This window comes from Ascaphus truei, chromosome 10, assembly GCF_040206685.1.
Source record: "Ascaphus truei isolate aAscTru1 chromosome 10, aAscTru1.hap1, whole genome shotgun sequence".
Taxonomy (NCBI): Eukaryota; Metazoa; Chordata; class Amphibia; order Anura; family Ascaphidae; genus Ascaphus; species Ascaphus truei.
This window is the reverse complement of record NC_134492.1, coordinates 5,399,117-5,424,191: the sequence shown is the minus strand read 5'-3', so window position 1 is coordinate 5,424,191 and position 25,075 is coordinate 5,399,117. Positions and strand designations below refer to the sequence as shown.

General features: G+C 45.9%; 1 protein-coding gene across 3 annotated transcripts in view; it reads left to right on the top strand.

Annotated features, from left to right (window-relative positions):
- The window catches only part of DNAI3 (dynein axonemal intermediate chain 3), a 56,090-nt gene that overhangs the window by 25,673 nt on the left and 5,342 nt on the right, over nucleotides 1-25,075 (top strand). For 2 of the 3 annotated variants that reach the window (XM_075615632.1, XM_075615634.1), the window contains 16 exons: nucleotides 178-321; nucleotides 1,296-1,495; nucleotides 2,308-2,424; nucleotides 3,258-3,448; nucleotides 3,535-3,659; nucleotides 3,941-4,030; nucleotides 4,324-4,401; nucleotides 5,052-5,174; nucleotides 7,365-7,438; nucleotides 9,376-9,526; nucleotides 19,615-19,702; nucleotides 21,747-21,877; nucleotides 22,716-22,779; nucleotides 22,920-23,050; nucleotides 24,084-24,288; nucleotides 24,683-24,774. In XM_075615632.1, coding sequence (XP_075471747.1) covers nucleotides 178-321; nucleotides 1,296-1,495; nucleotides 2,308-2,424; nucleotides 3,258-3,448; nucleotides 3,535-3,659; nucleotides 3,941-4,030; nucleotides 4,324-4,401; nucleotides 5,052-5,174; nucleotides 7,365-7,438; nucleotides 9,376-9,526; nucleotides 19,615-19,702; nucleotides 21,747-21,877; nucleotides 22,716-22,779; nucleotides 22,920-23,050; nucleotides 24,084-24,288; nucleotides 24,683-24,774 — 2,004 coding nt within the window. The remainder of the gene's footprint in view (nucleotides 1-177; nucleotides 322-1,295; nucleotides 1,496-2,307; nucleotides 2,425-3,257; nucleotides 3,449-3,534; nucleotides 3,660-3,940; nucleotides 4,031-4,323; nucleotides 4,402-5,051; nucleotides 5,175-7,364; nucleotides 7,439-9,375; nucleotides 9,527-19,614; nucleotides 19,703-21,746; nucleotides 21,878-22,715; nucleotides 22,780-22,919; nucleotides 23,051-24,083; nucleotides 24,289-24,682; nucleotides 24,775-25,075) is intronic. The other variant, XM_075615635.1, reaches the window with a different exon arrangement.

Genomic DNA, 25,075 nt, shown 5'->3' with positions numbered 1-25,075 from the left:
TGTCCCTTTGGCCCCAGGTAAATTGCAATGCTAGTTTCAACCACAAAAAAACAGGCACCCTAGAGGTGGCTGCACAGAAACTTTTGATGTGAAGGATTTCACAGAATATTAGAATAATTTTATTTTAAACAAATGGCACTTTCTACAAGCATATTTATCCGTTCTGTTGTCTGCTAGCCTCCTGAAGCTGTAACTGATGGAGAAGAAGATGGAGACGATGCTGATGAATACGCTTACAAGCCTCCAATCTCCAAACCCTGGATTTCTTTAGGCAGTGAAATGGAAATTGAAGAGGAAATGGTGAAAGACACTGGAACAAAGGTCCGCTTACTGATACATGTTACCTGGGAGAAACTTTCTATTAAAAAACCTGCTGGTTTTTAAAAAAAAAAAAAATCAATTTCCTTTCGACAAGCTTTTCCTTTAATAAGTTTCTGGCTGTTTATTGCATCAGTTTTGCCCAAATTGTGTAGCCAGGCAACTTTGTTAATTAAAATCCAACACAATTAGGTTATGGTGGGTAGAAAAGTGTTTAAAAGTATCTGCCACAGGAAGTACAGTAATGGTGGCCTGTGTCTGCATATCCTCCACGGTATCCCACTCCGCTTCACCCATTGTACACGCTGAGTAATGCAGCAGGCAAAAGCTCTAGGAAGTCCATGTACAAATGTCGGGAAGCTAAAAGTGGCATACCCCATGTGCTTATTTACATGTTACAGCCCTAAATCCTTAAATCGGCTGCGTAATCACCATATGACCTGTGACAGTGGAGTTAACCAAGCACGTTTTGGGGTTAAACCCCAGATTCATCATGTTTCGTTACATGTGTGTTAACCTGTAACAGATCTTTATTCATCTTCGGATAAATGTGTAATTAGTATGATAGATGATAAGCATAAGCACTGTACATTCATTTTCAGCGGTAGTTTCTGAAATGGTGTGCAACTAATTTCTATATTACAAGTCCCTCAAAGTCAGATAAAGGGAGATAGCAGATTTATTAGAAATAGAGTCTATCTGTTAAACTTCTCCAATAAGGCTTGTGTATGTTTCAGTAGCTGTTATTGACATGTATATTATCTATTTTGGGTGCCAGTTAACTTCTTGTCATATTATTATATACACTGTTAAAACACACTTGAACAATATCCATTACATTATAGGAATGGCAAACAAAGCTTAAATGAATAGTCCTTAACAATGGCTAAAAACTATCCCAAATCATTCAACAGCCTCCAATACCTTATGTTGTTCTTATGTAGAATGTAAAGACATGTTTTGGGGACTTTTTGTAGATCAAGTATATGATTTCACGGTTGCACAGAGAGTTCGGCTCACAGATTCATTTCAGTGATCACAATGCTTCAAATGTGAAAGACGGCTACATTGAATGCGCATCTTACCAAGACAAGCAATTCAGCATTAAACACAAGGAAATGGACACTGGCATACAGGTTGTGCCATTGATACAGGAGAAGAGTACCCAGACCAAGTGGTAAGTGCAGTGGAATATATATGACATGCAAATGAGCATACAGTAATATTTCCATTTGATTGATATAGATATAATGAAAAGCCTTTCTTTAGATACTAGGGCACAATTGCATAAACCAGGGGTGGCCAACTCCAGTCCTCAAGAACCACCTGTGCTGAAGCAGGGATATTCCTAATACCTGACCTGTTGGTGGCCCTTGACTGGAGTTGGCCACCCTGGCATTAACAAATGTTTTCTACCATCTTCTTGTAGATGAGGGGTGGGCAAATCCAGTCCTCAAGGGCTACCAACAGGTCATATTTTCAGGCTATCCCTGCTTCAGCACAGGGGGCTCAATCAGAGGCTCAGTTGAAGACTGCACCACCTGTGCTGAAGCATGGATATCCTGAAAACCTGACCTGTTAGTGGCCCATGAGGACTGGAGTTGGCCGCCCTTGCTGTAGATGTATCCTAACTGATGTTAACTATCTGCGGTCTGGAATTACTGTAAGAATGTCACATGTGAAAATTAATAAGTGGCACTGATAGCTTAACGAGTTTGAATAATATTTTGTTATTTTGTTTAATTATGGATAATTTCAGTGTTGCAGGTGCATTGTGGAAATCTTAAAAGGAAGGTACTGTATACACAAATAATGCCAGGTGTTATAGTGAGAATGGCTGTACCTTTGCTACAACATTATAAACACTGTGGGAAGTAGTTTTTTTAGGACATATTTGTGCCAGTCACACATTTCAATCTCTAGCATATGGTATTTCTGCTCCAACAGTTCTTGCTATAGAGTATCACCTAATGTATTATTGTTCTGCAGGACCTATCCAAGAAATGCCTGCACTCAGTACAAACCAAGAGAGTTTTCAGACGAGGAAAAAAATAACTGTTTGTCTTCTAAAAGTCTGAAGCATTTCATTAACTCTGTGTCCGTAAGGTAAGCGGTGTTACCAGTAAGTAAGAAACCGCTGCATAAGGGGATAATGTAATTGATGGCTAAGGTATTACTGGAATTTGAGATGAGGTCCCATACCGGGACTACATTATGTCAAGAAAATATAGAAAATTGTTTATAGATCAGGAAAAGATTATGCTGAAGGAACGTGATCGTCTCAGATATCAAGAAAAAAAGCTCTAAAAGGGTCAAGTTAACTGTACAAGGATTATTGATTTTCCCGTGCACTTTGGTAGTGTATAGTCTTTCTTATAAGGCTGTTAGGAGGAGATCACATTTCTTCACCCTGCCGCATGGGACAAAAAACTCAGGCTTCTATCATATTATAAATCATCTTCATTTTTGCAGAGGCTCATTCATTGTCAAACTGTTTTCTTATAAAAATAAAAGTATTGTGTGAAATTATGTAAAACCTCAAGAGATGATTTCAATTGTGAATAGTTGAATTGTTGTACAACATATTATTGAAAGGCACCAGTTTCTGTATACTGATGTAACAAACGTTTTTGCAACCGCCGGCACGTGGCAGAGGGACATACACAACACACCAGCGGGAGAAGCCGCCATTGTTTTTAATGAGCCACATGCAAGAAGGGGGCAAGGCTACTGTGCTTTTACACCCATTCGAGTAGGGTATTGGCTACATCTGTACAACACTGGCTGACTATACAGTCACATATCTGTACATCAAGTATCATTGGGCAACAGCTCGACACTATTCTCGCTCTTACTGTAAATAAAGTAAAGTTCATGTAGAACTCTTTAAATTATACTTTGAATATTTCAACTAATCATGCACGTCCTCCTCAAAATAGGCTTGAATTAGCATTGCAGCAAAATGAAATTATGAATGCCTTCTTTGACGACTGGAAAGCATTAGCAGAAGATGAAAGTACATTTGGTGGAAAATCAGATTCTAACCTAAAAGAGTACCAGTCATTTACAGATCTTCGTTTCAGCAAGAATAACACCATTAGCTGCCTAAACTGGCACCCAACCATTCACGGTAATGGTTCAATATGTGTATGTGACTTGCATTTATGTTTAAGATGAAACATATGCATTAATATTGATTTTCATTTCATCTATTAGGGTTAGTTGCCGTTTCGGTCACTGAACGACTTTCCTTTGAAGATCGCATCAACATATCTTCAAAGCTACTGTTGAAACCATCACTGATTCTTATATGGAGCTTCAATGATCCAATAAATCCACAGGTGAAATAGATATTTATGATATGGGAACACGCCTATGATAGGATATAATGGATCTAGATTAAGCAAATAATTTTTTAGTTTTAGAATGGCACATTCAGAGCAATACACACTTATGAATTCAGTCACTAAAAGAAAGTAAGCCCCTCTGAGACATAATATTACATAGTAATTCCTGATGGGCTGGATACAAATTTCCTACATGGGGAAAAACACATTGCGTTCTACATTCTGATATGACATTTAAAATATATATTTAATACATAACTGTGTTCTTCCTTTAGTTGATGTTGGAATCGCCGGATAACATTTACTGCTTCCAGTTCTGTCCAAGTGACCCTAACATTATTGCTGGCGGCTGCTTAAATGGGCAGGTGTGGTTTAAATATTTCATTTCATATTTGACTAGTTACCTATGAGTTTATGCATAGCTGCTTTAACAGTAATTAACCAACCAGAAAAATGGAAGGGAATTCAGTATACACAATACTTTGCTTGGTGAATGCCTCTGTGTGTTTTATTTCATAGACCGGGTCCATTCACCCCAGACTACTCTTGTATATTGTTACTTTTTTTTTTTTAAGAAGAAAACATACTTCCATGCGGGTACATGATGTTGTACAGTAATTTGTTACATTGTTATAGTGTTTGTGTTGTTTCTATTTAGGTTGTACTGTGGGATATCTCTGCATATGAAGAGATGCTATTTGCGAAAACCACTGTGATCAAGAGTCCATCTTCAAAGGTGCATTTACAGTGTACAGACCCGATGCTGCTATAAATGATAATAAACGTGCAATAAATTATTTATTACATAGTAAATGGTGGGAGTAACAATACAATTTCAGTCTACCTGCCCCACTAAAGTCATGCAGGGATCTTCCAACGGGAGGTGAGAAAGAAAGAGCCGCCTTGGTACATTTCATCCTGCAGGACGATGATTTTAAAAGCCTACACCCCAATACTTAAAGCCCAGAATCATGTGGTTTATACGTGCCTTACAAAATGGCTGCTTCGTCACATGGACACAAATAGCCAAGTTTGTGGCAATTTTGGTTTAACCAGTTCTCTGACCCGACTATTTACCAGTGCAAAGCAATGTGGGCTCCTAATCCATGAAGACCGTTAAGTACCATCATTATTCATTGTATCAGCCTGTTGCTTTACCTAGCATGTTTATCATCATACTGCATAGAACATTCTGCTTACATTTGAAGACTTATGGTATGAATTATTATATAAGCATTTTTTGTTAAAGCTTTTCCAATTTGTACTCTACCCTATGTATGTAATATGTAACACAAACCGTTTACTCAATAAATGAAAATGACTTGCACTCATTAGTGAGTGTGTTAGTATGGGTAGACCAATAATGATTTATTTTTTATTTTATAGACCGGACTGGAAGTTAAGGTCTCTAATGAGCCACTTTTTGTGCGGTACTGTGCCGTCTCATCTATAGAACATGGACATAAGAATGTCATAACAGATATACATTGGCTTCCAGACTTTTTGGAGGTAAATACTGAACACTATTTCGTTATTTTTGCTTTTTTATTCTGTTAAAACTCTATCAACTCCATATTCCAACACGTTTAACCGCAAGCTCCTCCAGGCAGAAGGGATTATTAACTATTGTTTGATATGTTCTTTCGAGCCTAAAGAAGAGACTTTAGTGGAAATCTTCCATTTAACAGTTGGATCATAGAATAAGTATCTAATATATACAAAAACGAACAGCACCACCCTATCGTTTAGCTTAACAGTAGAAATAGGTGCAAGTGGACATAAGGAATTCCTAAATACTATACGAAACCACTAGAGTGTCCTCAACACTGTAAATAGAATAAAGTCTCACAGGGGTACCAATGTATTCCCAAAAACACAATAACACTATGGCAAGCACATATATTGGTATTAAAAGAAATACCCCACCCTACCTTTATTATTGATCTCTGGTATATTTTGAATAGCAAAAGTTGTTTTGTTAATTGTGTGCTGCTAATTGTCCAACTTGTAACTGAAAGATTTATTGGGGGGGCTGTAGGGGGATGGTCATGTGACTGCTTAGATGTATAAATGTAATACCAGTTTAAGGGAAAGCTTTCGCAGGGTAGCATTGGCATCTAAAATGATGCATCTTTAAGTGAGAATATATAGTTAGACTATAATTTGACTAGAGGTTGACTAAGGAAGACTGCATCTTCTGCAAACTCTTCTACTCAAGGCAACAAACTGTGAGCTTATGTGATCACACTATGATCCTATGCTTGTTAGCCAGCACTTTTAACCCCCCCCCCCTGTACACCTTATTTACTGCAGCCTCTCCCAACACTGACTGCACACAACTGCCCCCTAACCAACTCCCTCTACAAACCTTGAATAGGCCCTAGCATTGCAATGCAGCAAAACATTTTGGCAAGGAAAAGACACACCTCTGCTGTTTAGTCTGCACACACTCACTTGGCTCACAACAGCTTCATGCAACATTACCTACCTCTGTGATAATGAACCTGCTATGTATCTCAACTTTGTAATTTCTTGTAGCCTCATGGAAATGTTACTCTCTCTAACCATTACAATCCCCTCCCTACTGGTCCACATCCAATATCATTACACACCCTGGATTACTCAAAAGCCTGTTGGTAGTATTTCTTATGATCTCTGATGTGTTGTTAATTAAATAATCTTTCTTTCATTGTGCTTACCATAGTGTTATTGTGTTTGTGGGAATACATTGGTACCCTTGTGAGATTTTATTCTCTTTAGAGTGCTGAGGATAATTTTGTGGTTTTATCGTTATCCAGCCACGATGCAAATTGTGACTAGCAGAGGCTGCCATACCTTTGAAGAGCAGCGTGCTGTCGGCCATTGCAGATTTGCACACCAACTGACTTTAAATAAACCTAATGCAGATTTTTCTTGAAAATGGGGCATCTCCGGAGCTGAACTAACTATACACATGTAGTCAGTTCAGCTCCAGGGACCCTCAGCTTCCCGAGATACTCCGTATATGCTGGCGGTTCCTCGCAGAGGTTTAAATTTACTGCACCACGGGAACAAATAGGAAGCCACGACGGATGACATCATGGCTTCCTATTGGCTCCTGTGCCGGGAGGCGGAGTTTATGCCTCCATAATGTTCACCCAGCCCAGGATTCCTACTGGCAACAGCTACAGAGGTAAGTACCTCCGGAAGCAGGGTGTCCCCAGAGCTGAAATTAATAGTTTGGCTCTGGAGACCCCCTGCTTCCCATCTATAAGGAGAGTGGGGAGGCTAAGCAGAACCACATCATCACTCTTTATGTAACCTGAACTGCATTTGATTTAGTTTGGTGTTTTACAGCATGGGATGGGGTACAGAGAGGGAGAAAACATACATCTTATACTTAGCAAAGCTTTTGTCAGGTTAGAAACGTAACCTCCGGGTGAGCTTGGGGAGAGGGCGGCTATGGGGAAGGGGACATAATTTAATATGAAGGGAAGGAAACTTGCCCACCATAGAAATGTGTAATTGTCGTGAACAACCAGAGGGAGAAGACATTATAGTAAACAGCGGCTCGTAGAGGGAAGGGCGGAAACATATACAGTGAGAGCACATGGAACCCAATGCTACATAAACAGTACGGGTTCCGGGAGCTAGAATGTGTTCTTAATTAACCAAACCAATGAAAAAATATGCATTTCTCTCTCCTTTTTTTTATTGTAGCTCACAAGAACAGGCTCTCCCTATGAAAATAAAAGTGAAATTTGCATACAGCTCGTCACATGTTCTCCTGATTGGTACTATATTAATTTTACATTATTTCTGTTTATAGTTTTTATTGGGAAAGTTTTTGTTGCATAATTTATCATCATTGATGCTTGCATCACAAATATGGCAAAAGTATATATAAATAAAGAGTATTATGCACAATATTTATGATATATATATACACACTCTTTTAACCTATACTTAACCTATATATTCCCATATTTTCCACTTTTCCATGGTGTCATATAACACGATTGTACAGAATATATAATGGTTGTTTATTTTCCTTCTTTTATGATCAGACAAAATTAGCAATATACGAGCGTAGAAAGCTAGATTGTGAATTGATTTAAAAGGCCCCAAAAAAACACAATATAAGAATATTACAATTCTGAAACTAGAACAGCATAACAAAAGAAAATATTGTTTCTTATACAATAACTAAAAATGGAAGGAACTTCTGTAACCAACATTTCAGCAACACCTCCTTAAACTGAGACTGAAATATAAATGTTAAATAAAGACATACTTAAATATTTTATTTTAGAAAAAATGGGCAGTTTTCTCTTAAATGGCAATGTCCTGTAATGTTGCTTTAAGGTTTAAGCGATACGATACACCCATATAAAGTGGAATGTTCTCTTTGGAAGAGAACTCCACTATCGTGTGGTTACCTCTGGGATTTAGAGATTGGGTTGCAATCTGGATCCTGAACCATTTGAGCTTTCCACCCTGGAAAGGTTTTGAAATAGTTGATGTAAAATCTTGCATTATTTGAAGCCGTTCCTAGAGCCATCATCCTATTGTGCGTAGAACCATTAAGCGCGTTTCTGCTTGCGTAGTCATGCTGTGTATTGAGATGGATATACATCTTGGGATGGAGGCTCAGTAACCACATGCCAACCTATTTACAGCAGAGCAATAATCTGTATAAACTACAGGCTGCATGATTAAATGCTTTAATAGTGATCAATACAATTTAATAGTGTAATCAAGAAAAACCACAAGGTTTTTGTATTCACATTAACCCCCACCAAGTAAAGGGAAATGTAAACATGAATTACAAGGCGTTGCAGTGATGTATACAGCATACGTCCGGTTAATTATATTTCCTTGGTGTTCCGTATGTTTAAATACATTAGGATTATAGAGTAAATCTTCAAAGTGCTGCTGTGTTTGGGTGAGGTGGATTTCTCCATTTTTAGTGCTACATACTGTTTTTAGAAACGTGGTAGAAATATGTGCTACTTTTAGGGCAAAAAGCATAAAAATGTTCTTCTAATGAGAAAACAATGAAGGTTTTGCATAGTTCCCTGAAGTTGCAATGCATATACAGCTCCCATTTTGCAATCTAGAGCTACTTAGTATTGTTAATAGTTTGATAAGCTTGAATGTAGGGACATATAGTTTAACCCAGGGGCCCTCAAGCTCCACCCCTCCATCCCCAACCTCCACCCCCCAACCCCAACCTTCACCCCGCCCCAACCCCAATCCCCAACCCCCCCCCAACCTCCAACCCCAAACCCCCCCAACCTCCACCCCCCAACCTCAACCTTCACCCCCCCAACCCCCAACCTCCAACTCCAACCTCCACCCCCCCCCCCCCCCCAACCCCAACCGGTCAGGTTATCAGTCCCTACTTCAGCACAGGTGGCTCAATCAGTCCCTGCTTCAGCACTGACTGAGCCACCTGACCTGTTGGGGGGGGGGGGGGTGGAGTTGAGCACCCCTGGGTTAATCTAATGTCTTATTTGTATGCCATTGAGATTATTATTATTATTCGTTACTGGATACACTTTATGTAAAAGGTCTGTTAATAAATAGCAGTCAGTAGCCTTTTTGCTGGGCAGATTTAACCAATCTTTGGGATTTAGTAGAAATAACGATGCTTCTTAATCCTCCCCCATGGTACTTTTTCTATTCCATGTAATTGCCAGAGATATCTTCCTCTGATTTGTATCTGCAGCTCCGTATTGTTCTGGGATCTTCGATCACACAAAGCTGCTGTACAGACAGTGACTGACAAAAAAGTAATGGAAGAAAAAGCACATGAAGTCCCCCAGGGTGTACCTGGTACTTTCAGGCACTTAGATCTGACCTGGAGACCTCTTATGCAGGTAACACTATAGCACAGAATAAGATGCACTAATGAAAGATTAATTCTGTATTTTACTGCTGGATTTCTCCAGTCTAAATAGTATTCCAGAATATTTTTGTAAAATAAAAGTCACAATCTTTTAGTCCCTTTTTCTAACAGTTTTTCCTACATTCATTGTTTTGTAAAGTGCTTTTTAATAGTCCAGGCAGCACAAAGGTTAAAACTGCATTCTTATGCAACCACCTTAATTACATTTGTAGGCATAAATGTTATACCCGATCTCACCTGAGTTGATAACATCAGGGGCTATATTTACTAAGCCTCGTTTTTACGTACGACGCCTTTCGGCACCAGAAAACGCCTTCCAGCTCATTCACTTCAATGGACCACTTGGTCTTATAGCACTGCTCAGTAATACAGGCTCACGTCTGCAGTGTTTCCCAGGAATACATATGATCTGTGTTAATTTCCAAGTGTCACGCCTTTCTCAGCCCATCTCAATAGCAACACTTCCACTTAAACATGGGTCATACGCATGGAACCTCAAACTTACTACAATTGTTGGCTCTCGTCTTTGAAATGTCATCTTCTTAGCTGACCTGGCAATGCTGCCGTTCAGATCATGAGAAGTTCCACTTACTGGCCAGCTTAGTTATAAAGGAAAGGAAAGTACTTTTTATAATGTGTATATAGAATATATATATCAAATAGAAATGTATTGCAAAATCTTGAATTTCTGAGACTTGCTTGAGCAGGGGGAGACAACACCAGTCCTCAAGGGCCACCAACAGGTAAGTTTTTGAGGATATCCCTGCTTCAGCACAGGTGGCTCTCAATCAGTCCCTGCTTCAGCACAGGAAAGTCAAAGACTGAGCTTTTGATTGCACCACCTGTGCTGAAACTGGGATATCCTGAAAACCTGACCTGTTGGTGACACCAACAGTTGCCCACCCCTGTCCCAACAAGTCTTCCTGCAGGCACACATGCCCACCCCTGTCCCAGCAAGTCTTCCTGCAGGCACACATGCCCACCCCTCTCCTAGCAAGTCTTCCTGCAGGCACACATGCCCACCCCTCTCCTAGCAAGTCTTCCTGCAGGCACACATGCCCACCCCTGTCCCAGCAAGTCTTCCTGCAGGCACACATGCCCACCCCTCTCCTAGCAAGTCTTCCTGCAGGCACACATGCCCACCCCTCTCCCAGCAAGTCTTCCTGCAGGCACACATGCCCACCCCTGTCCCATCAAGTCTTCCTGCAGGCACACATGCCCACCCCTCTCATAGCAAGTCTTCCTGCAGGCACACATGCCCACCCCTCTCATAGCAAGTCTTCCTGCAGGCACACATGCCCACCCCTCTCATAGCAAATCTTCCTGCAGGCACACATGCCCACCCCTCTCATAGCAAATCTTCCTGCAGGCACACATGCCCACCCCTCTCATAGCAAGTCTTCCTGCAGGCACACATGCCCACCCCTCTCATAGCAAGTCTTCCTGCAGGCACACATGCCCACCCCTCTCCTAGCAAGTCTTCCTGCAGGCACACATGCCCACCCCTCTCATAGCAAGTCTTCCTGCAGGCACACATGCCCACCCCTCTCATAGCAAGTCTTCCTGCAGGCACACATGCCCACCCCTCTCATAGCAAGTCTTCCTGCAGGCACACATGCCCACCCCTCTCATAGCAAGTCTTCCTGCAGGCACACATGCTCACCCCTGTCCCAGCAAGTCTTCCTGCAGGCACACATGCCCACCCCTGTCCCAGCAAGTCTTCCTGCAGGCACACATGCCCACCCCTCTCCTAGCAAGTTTTCCTGCAGGCACACATGCCCACCCCTCTCATAGCAAGTCTTCCTGCAGGCACACATGCCCACCCCTCTCCCAGCAAGTCTTCCTGCAGGCACACATGCCCACCCCTGTCCCAGCAAGTCTTCCTGCAGGCACACATGCCCACCCCTCTCATAGCAAGTCTTCCTGCAGGCACACATGCCCACCCCTCTCCTAGCAAGTCTTCCTGCAGGCACTCATGCCCACCCCTCTCCTAGCAAGTCTTCCTGCAGGCACACATGCCCACCCCTGTCCCAGCAAGTCTTCCTGCAGGCACACATGCCCACCCCTCTCATAGCAAGTCTTCCTGCAGGCACACATGCCCACCCCTCTCATAGCAAATCTTCCTGCAGGCACACATTCCCACCCCTCTCCTAGCAAGTCTTCCTGCAGGCACACATGCCCACCCCTCTCATAGCAAATCTTCCTGCAGGCACACATGCCCACCCCTCTCCTAGCAAGTCTTCCTGCAGGCACACATGCCCACCCCTCTCATAGCAAGTCTTCCTGCAGGCACACATGCCCACCCCTCTCCTAGCAAGTCTTCCTGCAGGCACACATGCCCACCCCTCTACTAGCAAGTCTTCCTGCAGGCACACATGCCCACCCCTCTACTAGCAAGTCTTCCTGCAGGCACACATGCTCACCCCTGTCCCAGCAAGTCTTCCTGCAGGCACACATGCCCACCCCTCTCCCAGCAAGTCTTCCTGCAGGCACACATGCCCACCCCTGTCCCAGCAAGTCTTCCTGCAGGCACACATGCCCACCCCTCTCATAGCAAGTCTTCCTGCAGGCACACATGCCCACCCCTCTCCTAGCAAGTCTTCCTGCAGGCACTCATGCCCACCCCTCTCCTAGCAAGTCTTCCTGCAGGCACACATGCCCACCCCTGTCCCAGCAAGTCTTCCTGCAGGCACACATGCCCACCCCTCTCATAGCAAGTCTTCCTGCAGGCACACATGCCCACCCCTCTCATAGCAAATCTTCCTGCAGGCACACATTCCCACCCCTCTCCTAGCAAGTCTTCCTGCAGGCACACATGCCCACCCCTCTCATAGCAAATCTTCCTGCAGGCACACATGCCCACCCCTCTCCTAGCAAGTCTTCCTGCAGGCACACATGCCCACCCCTCTCATAGCAAGTCTTCCTGCAGGCACACATGCCCACCCCTCTCCTAGCAAGTCTTCCTGCAGGCACACATGCCCACCCCTCTACTAGCAAGTCTTCCTGCAGGCACACATGCCCACCCCTCTACTAGCAAGTCTTCCTGCAGGCACACATGCTCACCCCTGTCCCAGCAAGTCTTCCTGCAGGCACACATGCCCACCCCTCTCCCAGCAAGTCTTCCTGCAGGCACACATGCCCACCCCTGTCCCAGCAAGTCTTCCTGCAGGCACACATGCCCACCCCTCTCATAGCAAATCTTCCTGCAGGCACACATGCCCACCCCTCTCCTAGCAAGTCTTCCTGCAGGCACACATGCCCACCCCTCTCATAGCAAGTCTTCCTGCAGGCACACATGCCCACCCCTCTCATACCAAATCTTCCTGCAGGCACACATGCCCACCCCTCTCCTAGCAAGTCTTCCTGCAGGCACACATGCTCACCCCTGTCCCAGCAAGTCTTCCTGCAGGCACACATGCCCACCCCTGTCCCAGCAAGTCTTCCTGCAGGCACACATGCCCACCCTCTCATAGCAAGTCTTCCTGCAGGCACACATGCCCACCCCTCTCCTAGCAAGTCTTCCTGCAGGCACACATGCCCACCCCTCTCACAGCAAGTCTTCCTGCAGGCACACATGCCCACCCCTCTCCTAGCAAGTCTTCCTGCAGGCACACATGCCCACCCCTGTCCTAGCAAGTCTTCCTGCAGGCACACATGCCCACCCCTGTCCCAGCAAGTCTTCCTGCAGGCACACATGCCCACCCTTCTCATAGCAAGTCTTCCTGCAGGCACACATGCCCACCCCTCTCCCAGCAAGTCTTCCTGCAGGCACACATGCCCACCCCTGTCCCAGCAAGTCTTCCTGCAGGCACACATGCCCACCCCTCTCATAGCAAGTCTTCCTGCAGGCACACATGCCCACCCCTCTCCTAGCAAGTCTTCCTGCAGGCACTCATGCCCACCCCTCTCCTAGCAAGTCTTCCTGCAGGCACACATGCCCACCCCTGTCCCAGCAAGTCTTCCTGCAGGCACACATGCCCACCCCTGTCCCAGAAAGTCTTCCTGCAGGCACACATGCCCACCCCTCTCCTAGCAAGTCTTCCTGCAGGCACACATGCCCACCCCTCTCCTAGCAAGTCTTCCTGCAGGCACACATGCCCACCCCTCTCATAGCAAGTCTTCCTGCAGGCACACATGCCCACCCCTCTCCCAGCAAGTCTTCCTGCAGGCACACATGCCCACCCCTGTCCCAGCAAGTCTTCCTGCAGGCACACATGCCCACCCCTCTCATAGCAAGTCTTCCTGCAGGCACACATGCCCACCCCTCTCATAGCAAGTCTTCCTGCAGGCACACATGCCCACCCCTGTCCCAGCAAGTCTTCCTGCAGGCACACATGCCCACCCCTCTCATAGCAAGTCTTCCTGCAGGCACACATGCCCACCCCTCTCCTAGCAAGTCTTCCTGCAGGCACACATGCCCACCCCTCTCCTAGCAAGTCTTCCTGCAGGCACACATGCCCACCCCTCTCCTAGCAAGTCTTCCTGCAGGCACACATGCCCACCTCTGTCCCAGCAAGTCTTCCTGCAGGCACACATGCCCACCCCTCTCATAGCAAGTCTTCCTGCAGGCACACATGCCCACCCCTCTCATAGCAAGTCTTCCTGCAGGTACACATGCCCACCCCTCTCCTAGCAAGTCTTCCTGCAGGCACACATGCCCACCCCTCTCCTAGCAAGTTTTCCTGCAGGCACACATGCCCACCCTTGTCCTAGCAAGTCTTCCTGCAGGCACACGTGCCCACCCCTGTCCCAGCAAGTCTTCCTGCAGGCACACGTGCCCACCCTTGTCCTAGCAAGTCTTCCTGCAGGCACACGTGCCCACCCTTGTCCTAGCAAGTCTTCCTGCAGGCACTCATGCCCACCCCTCTCCTAGCAAGTCTTCCTGCAGGCACACATGCCCACCCCTGTCCCAGCAAGTCTTCCTGCAGGCACACATGCCCACCCCTGTCCCAGAAAGTCTTCCTGCAGGCACACATGCCCACCCCTCTCATAGCAAGTCTTCCTGCAGGCACACATGCCCACCCTCTCCTAGCAAGTCTTCCTGCAGGCACACATGCCCACCCCTCTCATAGCAAGTCTTCCTGCAGGCACACATGCCCACCCCTCTCCTAGCAAGTCTTCCTGCAGGCACACATGCCCACCCCTCTCCTAGCAAGTCTTCCTGCAGGCACACATGCCCACCTCTGTCCCAGCAAGTCTTCCTGCAGGCACACATGCCCACCCCTCTCATAGCAAGTCTTCCTGCAGGTACACATGCCCACCCCTCTCCTAGCAAGTCTTCCTGCAGGCACACATGCCCACCCCTCTCATAGCAAGTCTTCCTGCAGGTACACATGCCCACCCCTCTCCTAGCAAGTCTTCCTGCAGGCACACATGCCCACCCCTCTCCTAGCAAGTCTTCCTGCAGGCACACATGCCCACCCTTGTCCTAGCAAGTCTTCCTGCAGGCACACGTGCCCACCCCTGTCCCAGCAAGTCTTCCTGCAGGCACACGTGCCCACCCTTGTCCTAGCAAGTCTTCCTGCAGGCACACGTGCCCAACCCTGTCCTAGCAAGTCTTCCTGCAGGCACACGTGCCCACCCTTGTCCTAGCAAGTCTTCCTGCAGGCACACGTACCCACCCCTGTCCCAGCAAGTCTTCCTGCAGGCACACATGCCCACCCTTGTCCTAGCAAGTCTTCCTGCAGGGACACGTGCCCACCCCTGTCCTAGCAAGTCTTCCTGCAGGCACACATGCCCACCCCTCTCCTAGCAAGTCTTCCTGCAGGCACACATGCCCACCCCTCTCCCAGCAAGTCTTCCTGCAGGCACACATGCTCACCCCTGTCCCAGCAAGTCTTCCTGCAGGCACACATGCCCACCCCTCTCATAGCAAGTCTTCCTGCAGGCACACATGCCCACCCCTCTCCCAGCAAGTCTTCCTGCAGGCACACATGCCCACCCCTCTCCTAGCAAGTCTTCCTGCAGGCACTCATGCACACCCCTCTCCTAGCAAGTCTTCCTGCAGGCACACATGCCCACCCCTGTCCCAGCAAGTCTTCCTGCAGGCACACATGCCCACCCCTGTCCCAGAAAGTCTTCCTGCAGGCACACATGCCCACACCTCTCATAGCAAGTCTTCCTGCAGGCACACATGCCCACCCCTCTCCTAGCAAGTCTTCCTGCAGGCACACATGCCCACCCCTCTCATAGCAAGTCTTCCTGCAGGCACACATGCCCACCCCTCTCCTAGCAAGTCTTCCTGCAGGCACACATGCCCACCCCTCTCCTAGCAAGTCTTCCTGCAGGCACACATGCCCACCCCTCTCATAGCAAGTCTTCCTGCAGGTACACATGCCCACCCCTCTCCTAGCAAGTCTTCCTGCAGGCACACATGCCCACCCCTCTCATAGCAAGTCTTCCTGCAGGTACACATGCCCACCCCTCTCCTAGCAAGTCTTCCTGCAGGCACACGTGCCCACCCCTCTCCTAGCAAGTCTTCCTGCAGGCACACATGCCCACCCTTGTCCTAGCAAGTCTTCCTGCAGGCACACGTGCCCACCCCTGTCCCAGCAAGTCTTCCTGCAGGCTCACATGCCCACCCTTGTCCTAGCAAGTCTTCCTGCAGGCACATGTGCCCACCCCTGTCCTAGCAAGTCTTCCTGCAGGCACACATGCCCACCCTTGTCCTAGCAAGTCTTCCTGCAGGCACACGTGCCCACCCCTGTCCCAGCAAGTCTTTCTGCAGGCACACATGCCCACCCTTGTTCTAGCAAGTCTTCCTGCAGGCACACATGCCCACCCCTGTCCCAGCAAGTCTTCCTGCAGGCACACATGCCCACCCTTGTCCTAGCAAGTCTTCCTGCAGGGACACGTGCCCACCCCTCTCCTAGCAAGTCTTCCTGCAGGCACACATGCCCACCCCTGTCCTAGCAAGTCTTCCTGCAGGCACACATGCCCACCCCTCTCCTAGCAAGTCTTCCTGCATGCACACATGCCCACCCCTGTCCCAGCAAGTCTTCCTGCAGGCAGACATGCCCACCCCTGTCCCAGCAAGTCTTCCTGCAGGCACACATGCCCACCCCTCTCCTAGCAAGTCTTCCTGCAGGCACACATGCCCACCCTCTCCTAGCAAGTCTTCCTGCAGGCACACATGCCCACCCCTCTCATAGCAAGTCTTCCTGCAGGCACACATGCCCACCCCTGTCCCAGCAAGTCTTCCTGCAGGCACACATGCCCAGCCCTGTCCCAGAAAGTCTTCCTGCAGGCACACATGCCCACCCTTGTCCTAGCAAGTCTTCCTGCAGGCACACATGCCCACCCCTGTCCCAGCAAGTCTTCCTGCAGGCACACATGCCCAGCCCTGTCCCAGCAAGTCTTCCTGCAGGCACACATGCCCACCCTTGTCCTAGCAAGTCTTCCTGCAGGCACACATGCCCACCCTTTTCCTAGCAAGTCTTCCTGCAGGCACACATGCCCACCCCTCTCCTAGCAAGTCTTCCTGCAGGCACACATGCCCACCCCTCTCCTAGCAAGTATTCCTGCAGGCACACATGCCCACCCCTCTCCTCGCAAGTCTTCCTGCAGGCACACATGCCCACCCCTCTCCTAGCAAGTCTTCCTGCAGGCACACATGCCCACCCCTCTCCTAGCAAGTACTCCTGCAGGCATACATGCCCACCCCTCTCCTAGCAAGTCTTCCTGCAGGCACACATGACGAGTCCTGTCCCAGCAAGTCTTCCTGCAGGCACACATGCCCACCCCTCTCCTAGCAAGTCTTCCTGCAGGCACACATGACGAGTCCTGTCCTAGCAAGTCTTCCTGCAGGCACACATGCCCACCCCTGTCCTAGCAAGTCTTCCTGCAGGCACACATGCCCACCCCTCTCCTAGCAAGTCTTCCTGCAGGCACACATGCCCACCCCTCTCCTATCAAGTCTTCCTGCAGGCACACATGCCCACCCCTCTCCTAGCAAGTCTTCCTGCAGGCACACATGCCCACCCCTGTCCCAGCAAGTCTTCCTGCAGGCACACATGCCCACCCCTCTCATAGCAAGTCTTCCTGCAGGCACACATGCCCACCCCTCTCCTAGCAAGTCTTCCTGCAGGCACACATGCCCACCCCTCTCATAGCATGTCTTCCTGCAGGCACACATGCCCACCCCTCTCCTAGCAAGTCTTCCTGCAGGCACACATGCCCACCCCTCTCCTAGCAAGTCTTCATGCAGGCACACATGCCCACCCCTCTCCTAGCAAGTCTTCCTGCAGGCACACATGCCCACCCTTGTCCTAGCAAGTCTTCCTGCAGGCACACATGCCCACCCCTCTCCTAGCAAGTCTTCCTGCAGGCACACATGCCCACCCCTCTCCTAGCAAGTCTTCCTGCAGGCACACATGCCCACCCCTGTCCCAGCAAGTCTTCCTGCAGGCACACATGCCCACCCCTCTCCTAGCAAGTCTTCCTGCAGGCACACATGCCCACCCCTCTCCTATCAAGTCTTCCTGCAGGCACACATGCCCACCCCTCTCCTAGCAAGTCTTCCTGCAGGCACACATGCCCACCCCTCTCCTAGCAAGTCTTCCTGCAGGCACACATGCCCACCCCTCTCCTAGCAAGTCTTCCTGCAGGCACACATGCCCACCCCTCTCCTAGCAAGTCTTCCTGCAGGCACACATGCCCACCCCTCTCCTAGCAAGTCTTCCTGCAGGCACACATGCCCACCCCTCTCCTAGCAAGTCTTCCTGCAGGCACACATGCCCACCCCTCTCCTAGCAAGTCTTCCTGCAGGCACACATGCCCACCCCTCTCCTAGCAAGTCTTCCTGCAGGCACACATGCCCACCCCTCTCCCAGCAAGTCTTCCTGCAGGCACACATGCCCACCCATCTCCTAGCAAGTCTTCCTGCAGGCACACATGCCCACCCCTCTCCTAGCAAGTCTTCCTGCAGGCACACATGCCCACCCCTCTCCTAGCAAGTCTTCCTGCAGGCACACATGCCCACCCCTCTCCTAGCAAGTCTTCCTGCAGGCACACATGCCACCCCTCTCCCAGCAAGTCTTCCTGCAGGCACACATGCCCACCCCTCTCCTAGCAAGTCTTCCTGCAGGCACACATGACGAGTCCATCATTTACTGGAAGCAAATATCTGCCAGAACACTCCTACCGGCTGAGTGTCACGCAGACTCGAGGGATTTGGCTTCACTCACAGACTCATTGTTGGAGCACAGTGGTGTGGTTGTCAGGAAGAACAATGCTGAAAATATTGGAGTAAATACTATCACATGTGACTTGAATGAACCTAAATAGCCTCATCACTAGATAAACCTGCCACATACAGTACCTGCTCAAACAAGTCCGCCAAATAAACACAGCAGCTCTGAAGATCCAGGTATTGATAACAAGAAAGGAATGCATAGCAGAATGAATGCAATGTACAAAGTCAACTCTACATCATCTGTTAATATAATATAGCTCCTTTCTTTGCATTTTAGACGGCATTTCTATCTAAGTGTTTGCATGTTAATAGGTACCAAGCTATCTGCAGGACCTCAAATTCCTTCGTTTTAATCTCCTCCAACACCTAAAGTGTGGTTATTGGGACACAGTGAAAGCTGTGTGAGGCATACGGACAAGCTGCACGTGTGTTACTGATACCCGTCTCCTCCGAAAACTCACCAGTGTAGTACTTGAGCTCGGTTTTATAGAATGTTCAAGTTAATATAAATGGCAAGTTATATAACATAACAATGTTTTATTACATCTGTAAGTTTATTATATTTCAGATATATAAATACTGTTTTTCCAGTGTGGAGTCATAAGGGTATATATTGGTGGTGAGATTGAGAGGCTCCAATGTGAAGAAAGGGAGCGATGAGCCCAGCTATTATTACCCCTATACTGATTGTAACTTTAGAGTCAGACGCCAGGAAATAAAGATGATTGAAAAGTGCACTTCCTCTGTAGGTTGTAAAAAAATAACAGCTGAGATCTGCACACACCGTGACACTGACTCACACAATGTAAATATAGCTTCAGTACAAATGTATTTTAGTATTTCCTAATGTGATCTGTTTTTTTAAGGCAATAATACCCAGGACTGGCACGAGTGGATTATACAGCCCGATTAAGCTCAGTCTGCGAGAGGAGCACTATCACAGCAGAACATTAGGTAGGACCTACTGAAAAGGCTGTGTACATGCACACAGTGTATTGTATTGTATGTCTTTATTTATATAGCGCCATTAATGTACATAGCGCAGTGTACTGAGCTGCTTCGTTTCATTTATAACGGATGAAGAGGTTATTTTAAAAGAACTGCCTCCTCCTCTATCCCCCCCCTTTATACCAGCCTGCACGCCCACCATGTGTACCAGCCCCCCACCCTGTGTACCAGCCATCCCTTCCCTGTGCACCAGCCCCCCCTTTCCTATGTACCAGCTCCCCCTCCCTGTGTACTAGCCCCCCCACCTGTGCACCACCCCTTTTTAGCAAGACAGGAAGCAGGGGTCCCGGAACTGAACTGTGTTACCTTCTGCTCCAACAGCCACCTGGTTCCCAAGACACGTAACGTGAAAATTGGTGCCAGTGCTTCCTGGCGATGTACATTTCCCACTTCACGTGGGCCAATAGGAAGCAGCGGCTTCGTATTGCCTTGCGTAATGTGAGAGATTTACAGCACCATTTTGTTTCCCCATTAAGTATCTCGGGAACCAGCTGAAATGACTGTTATTCAGCTCTGAGGGCTCATTGCCTCACATCTATGTAATAATAAATGGTGGGGAGGGAGGGGGGGTAAAGAAAACACAAGTAGGGGACGGCCACTTCCAGGTGATGTTTTTAGTCTGGGTGAACACATCATAAAAACAGAGTTGCAAAGTAATATTAAATCTTTGAAATGGTTCCGTGCATTTTTGGATCCCGTTAACTTACTTTATATTTGCTGTTCATTTCTTTTGACGAGTAGTTGGAGAAGGAATTACAGTGGCGACCGCCTTTAGCCTCCTGCGGCCGTTTCAGCGCGACTTTTAAAACCGCGGGCAGATGCAGTGTTTGATGCGGCATGTTCCGGCATTTAAAGCCGCGGCCGCGTGCATTGTACAGTATTAGCGCTGTGCTTATTTAATTGTTTTCAACTGTTTTCAACATTACAGTCTCACAGTTATGTTATTATTAGAGTGTACTAGAGTATTAGAGGTACACAAGCAAGCTACTTGTAACATTATGGGCGGCGTGCTGTATACAAACTTTCACTGATAACTACAGTACTATTGGCGCTGTCTCGGCATGAACGCAGTGAAGTGCGTGGCATTCGAAAAAAATACCCAAACAAACCGGAGATGTTGGAGAATAAAAGGGGCCGTGACAGTAGCAGAAGTGGTCAAATTGTCAATCATGTAATGACCAAATAATGTTAAACTAACCTATCCCAGGAGGTTTTCTCAAAGTCTTTATTTCATACACAAGTGGCTATGAAAATCCGTTTGCATATTGGTATGGGCAAAAGATTTGTTTTACGGCCAAGCCTAAGATTGTGTGTCTAGTGTTACACAAAGTAAGCCAAAACTAATCCTGGCACACTTGAATCATTTCCTGTTTCTATTCCTGCTGTGCTGTTATTCAGTGCTTACATAAGATGTTGGCCACATATTACAAGATATCAAAATACAGGAACTTTATAAAGCAAAATTGAGACTTTATGACCCTATTCTTACTGACATATGTTTAAAAGTTCAGCACAGTAGTGTTATGAAGTCTCCAGTTCTGTATTCAGATGGTCACATGGACCATCCTGAAGATGGATTTAGATAGACCAGTTCATTTTATAGTGTTGTACAGTGTGGATAGAGCAAAAGTGAAATACAGCATGCATGCCTTTGAGATGTACATGTAGCTAACTTTTAGTGCTTGTAGCTCTTTGCTGATACAGCCAAAGGAGTCATGTAAGTATTGCCGGCCTAAAGACTTATATGAGATAATTGTAAGGGCTAACCCATTCTCTTAGTAATTTGTTTAACTGTTATCAATTCCACTTTACATGCAATAACCAGCACGGCTCACTATCCGAGATCTGTAAATTATCATCACTGTTACATGTGATTAAGAAAATAGTGTGAATTATGGTATTTCTTTTTATAAGCATGCTTAGTGCACTGTTACACCTACACTATGACTTACTGTTTTCTTTTGATTCACTATCTTTTAAACTTGTCTAGACAAACTGCAGACCCAAATCAAAGAGGAAAAGTCTGAGAAAGGAGTTAATTACACCAATTTAAGAGTTTCTTCAGCCAAAAATCCTAAGGCTCTGGAGGATTTCAATACCAAATTTTTCGCTGGAACTGAAGTAAGTTGATTCTTTTCAATGTAAAGGTGAACTTTGTGTTACTGACTATATATATATATATATATATATATATATATATATATATATATATATATATATATATATATATATATATATATATATAGTCATTATATATATTATATATATATATATATATATTATATATTATATATATTCCTCTCTACTCTCGTCCAAAGTAGGGAGATGTCAAGATACATTTTTTTTCAATTTCTAACATCCCCATCAACTGTGTAACCTCCATATCCCCCATCAACTGTGTGACCCCTACATACACCCCAAACCTTTCTGGACCCTGCTATTAGTCTTCCTCACCCTCCCTATAATAACCACCCTCTCCTTCCAGTTGTACCGGAAGGCTATACCGGTATATCTGGCATGTGACGTCATAAGGAGTTTCAGACATCTTGTACAGCTGAACCTTTGTACAGAAACATAGCCATAGCCTAGCCATAGATAGATAGATTATTATTATACGAAACTATGGGCCAAACATACCAAAATCCTTTGGATCCTATTGGATAGCATGCCAAATTTGGCGGCTCTAGGATTAAGCGTGTGGATTTGTATAGCCGGACAAATAAACACATTTTCTCAATTATCGACTATCGAAAATTTGAAGTTTCTCCTGTATATTCTCAAAAATGTGGGCGTGGGCGTGGATATGCAGATAGAATAACGTTCGGAGCTAGGAAATGTTATAGTACAAAAATAACTTTATTCAACACCCGTGTATAAGGCTCGCCATACAGGGACACACTTCACACTGGACATGTTAGCTGGTGGCAGATTCTGAAGTTACTATGTGCTCTCATTTTAGGATGGTGAACTCGTATACACAGATTGGAAGCTGGAAAAAGATGGCGATACTGGCAGACTTATTAGTAAGTGTTTCCTGCTCAACTATAATTTCTGTTATGCATCAGCAGCACTTAAAGAGATGCCTCTTCATTATGCTTTAATAACAGGAAACAACTGATATTACTCGTTTTCCATTTTTGTTTTTATTTCATATGTTTTATAGGTTCTAAACCTTCACAAACATATGTCATCCATGATGGGCTTGTCCATACTGTGCAGAGATCTCCATTCTTCAAAGACATTATTCTCACCGTTGGGGGATGGAACTTTGCTATATGGCGAGAAGGCGTTACTGTAAGTGTTACTTTTCCTACGGTGTGGGAATATCGGTATTAACCACTTCATAGCCAAACAGGCTACTAATGCTGCACACCACAATGTGTTGCAACCCCCCTAATACTAAAGAGGTTAAATGAGGCATAATATAATCTTGGTCACATGGTTTACAGAAACATTACAGCTTGTTTCTCAGCACCACAAAGTCTATGATTAACAATGGCTGGTGCATGTGCAATTAATACACAAAGCATGTAATTTCATCTTTATAGAGGGACATTGTTGTATTGATGCATTATTGTAAGTACTTTACAAGCTGCAGGAGGTGGATAGCAAATAAGTGTATCTTAGTCAAGAAAATTACATCTTCACCATTTACAAGAGAGGAATGAAATCATTATTATTTACTGCTACACACATGCAAACACAGCATACACACCAAGTGCCTTAACACAGCATACACACCAAGTGCCTTAACACAGCATACACACCAAGTGCCTTAACACAGCATACACACCAATCTATGTTTTGGTGCCTGAGGCACAGGGAGATAAAGTGACTTGCCCAAGGTCACAAGGAGCCGACACCAGGAATTGAACCAGGTTCCCCAGTGCCAGTCAGTGTCTTTACTCACTGGGCCACTCCTTCTCCAATAGTGCTGAAGCAGGGATATCCTTAAACCCTTACCCGTTGGTGGCCCTTGAGGACTGGAGTTGGCCACTCGTAATGTACAGTATGTACAGTATATTATCTGTTAGCTTGTTAAAAACCAGCACTTCGTTTCCTGAAGGCAGCTCATCATTTCATAGTTGGCATCTGTTGTATGTGTACGATGCTATAAAGTAGCAATTCTACTTACCCAGCAAAGTTGCCAAATAAGTAAGACATTCTTTACACATTTCGAATACTTCAATATGACCTGACTAAAGCACCTAAAAAGTGCAGGTTTCACATCTCTAGTAGTTTCCTTGTCATCTCTCTCTTGTCTGCATCGCTCATGGATTTACAAAACGGTGTCTAAGCAGATGCGCTCTTGTATCGTCCTTTTAAGAGTGGACCGATCCTTCAGTCCTGCTGCTCTAAGAAGAGATACACGGCAGCACACTGGTCCCTATCCAGAGCAGGCGTCTTCTTCATCGGCAAAGCAGATGGAAATGTTGATATCTGGGACCTACTGGAAAAGACTCATGAACCGTCTCAGACACAGAACATCTCAACAACAATGATCACCTATATTAAACCTAATATTGCCTCTTGTACGTAGATATGAAAATGTACAGTGATATACTGTAGTTATCGGCATTTGAACCTCCATAATGCAGAGAAACCAACCCCATGGCATTATGGGGGAGGAGCTAATTTATTAGGTTTTGAGCACTGAGGGCTCTAACTGTAGTGTCCCCATTTACTAAAACGTAATTATATTTTAACTGTTCATATAAGAGCAATATATGTTTTATTTCCCCTTTAATAGGTCAAGTTGTTTTAATGCATTTTTTTACCACTCTAAAATGACACAATAGTTTGCTTGCTCAACTCACTGTACAGGAATTACTCCAGGGCGTACTCGATGCAATGAACACATTGTTTTATCAACATTTAGCCCAGTTATAATATACCGTCACTGAAATAATGCGTTCTATTTTATAGCAAAGCAGCACTTTCTGGCAGTGGCGGATGACCATGGAACACTGCATATTTTAGAGATTCCTTGGACATTACGTCATCCTTCTCCTAATGAGGTTTGTACAGTATAGTGATTTTCTTTTAAAGTGTGACATCCTTTTTACCGGGGTCTGTACAATTTAAATAACGTGTACAATGCTCAATCCCATGTGCCACATACTCTGTTTAACAGCATTATTCACAGCACTGAAGTCTCCACTGACAAGACACAAAGGATTCTGCAGGCTATGCAAATAAGGACCTAACCATTTAGTTCCAATAGGAACTTATTTACGGCGCTGGAATGCTGATATTTATTGCAGGTTAACCCAAAGAATACAAGTACAAAGTCAACATTTTAAAAATTATTCTCTACCG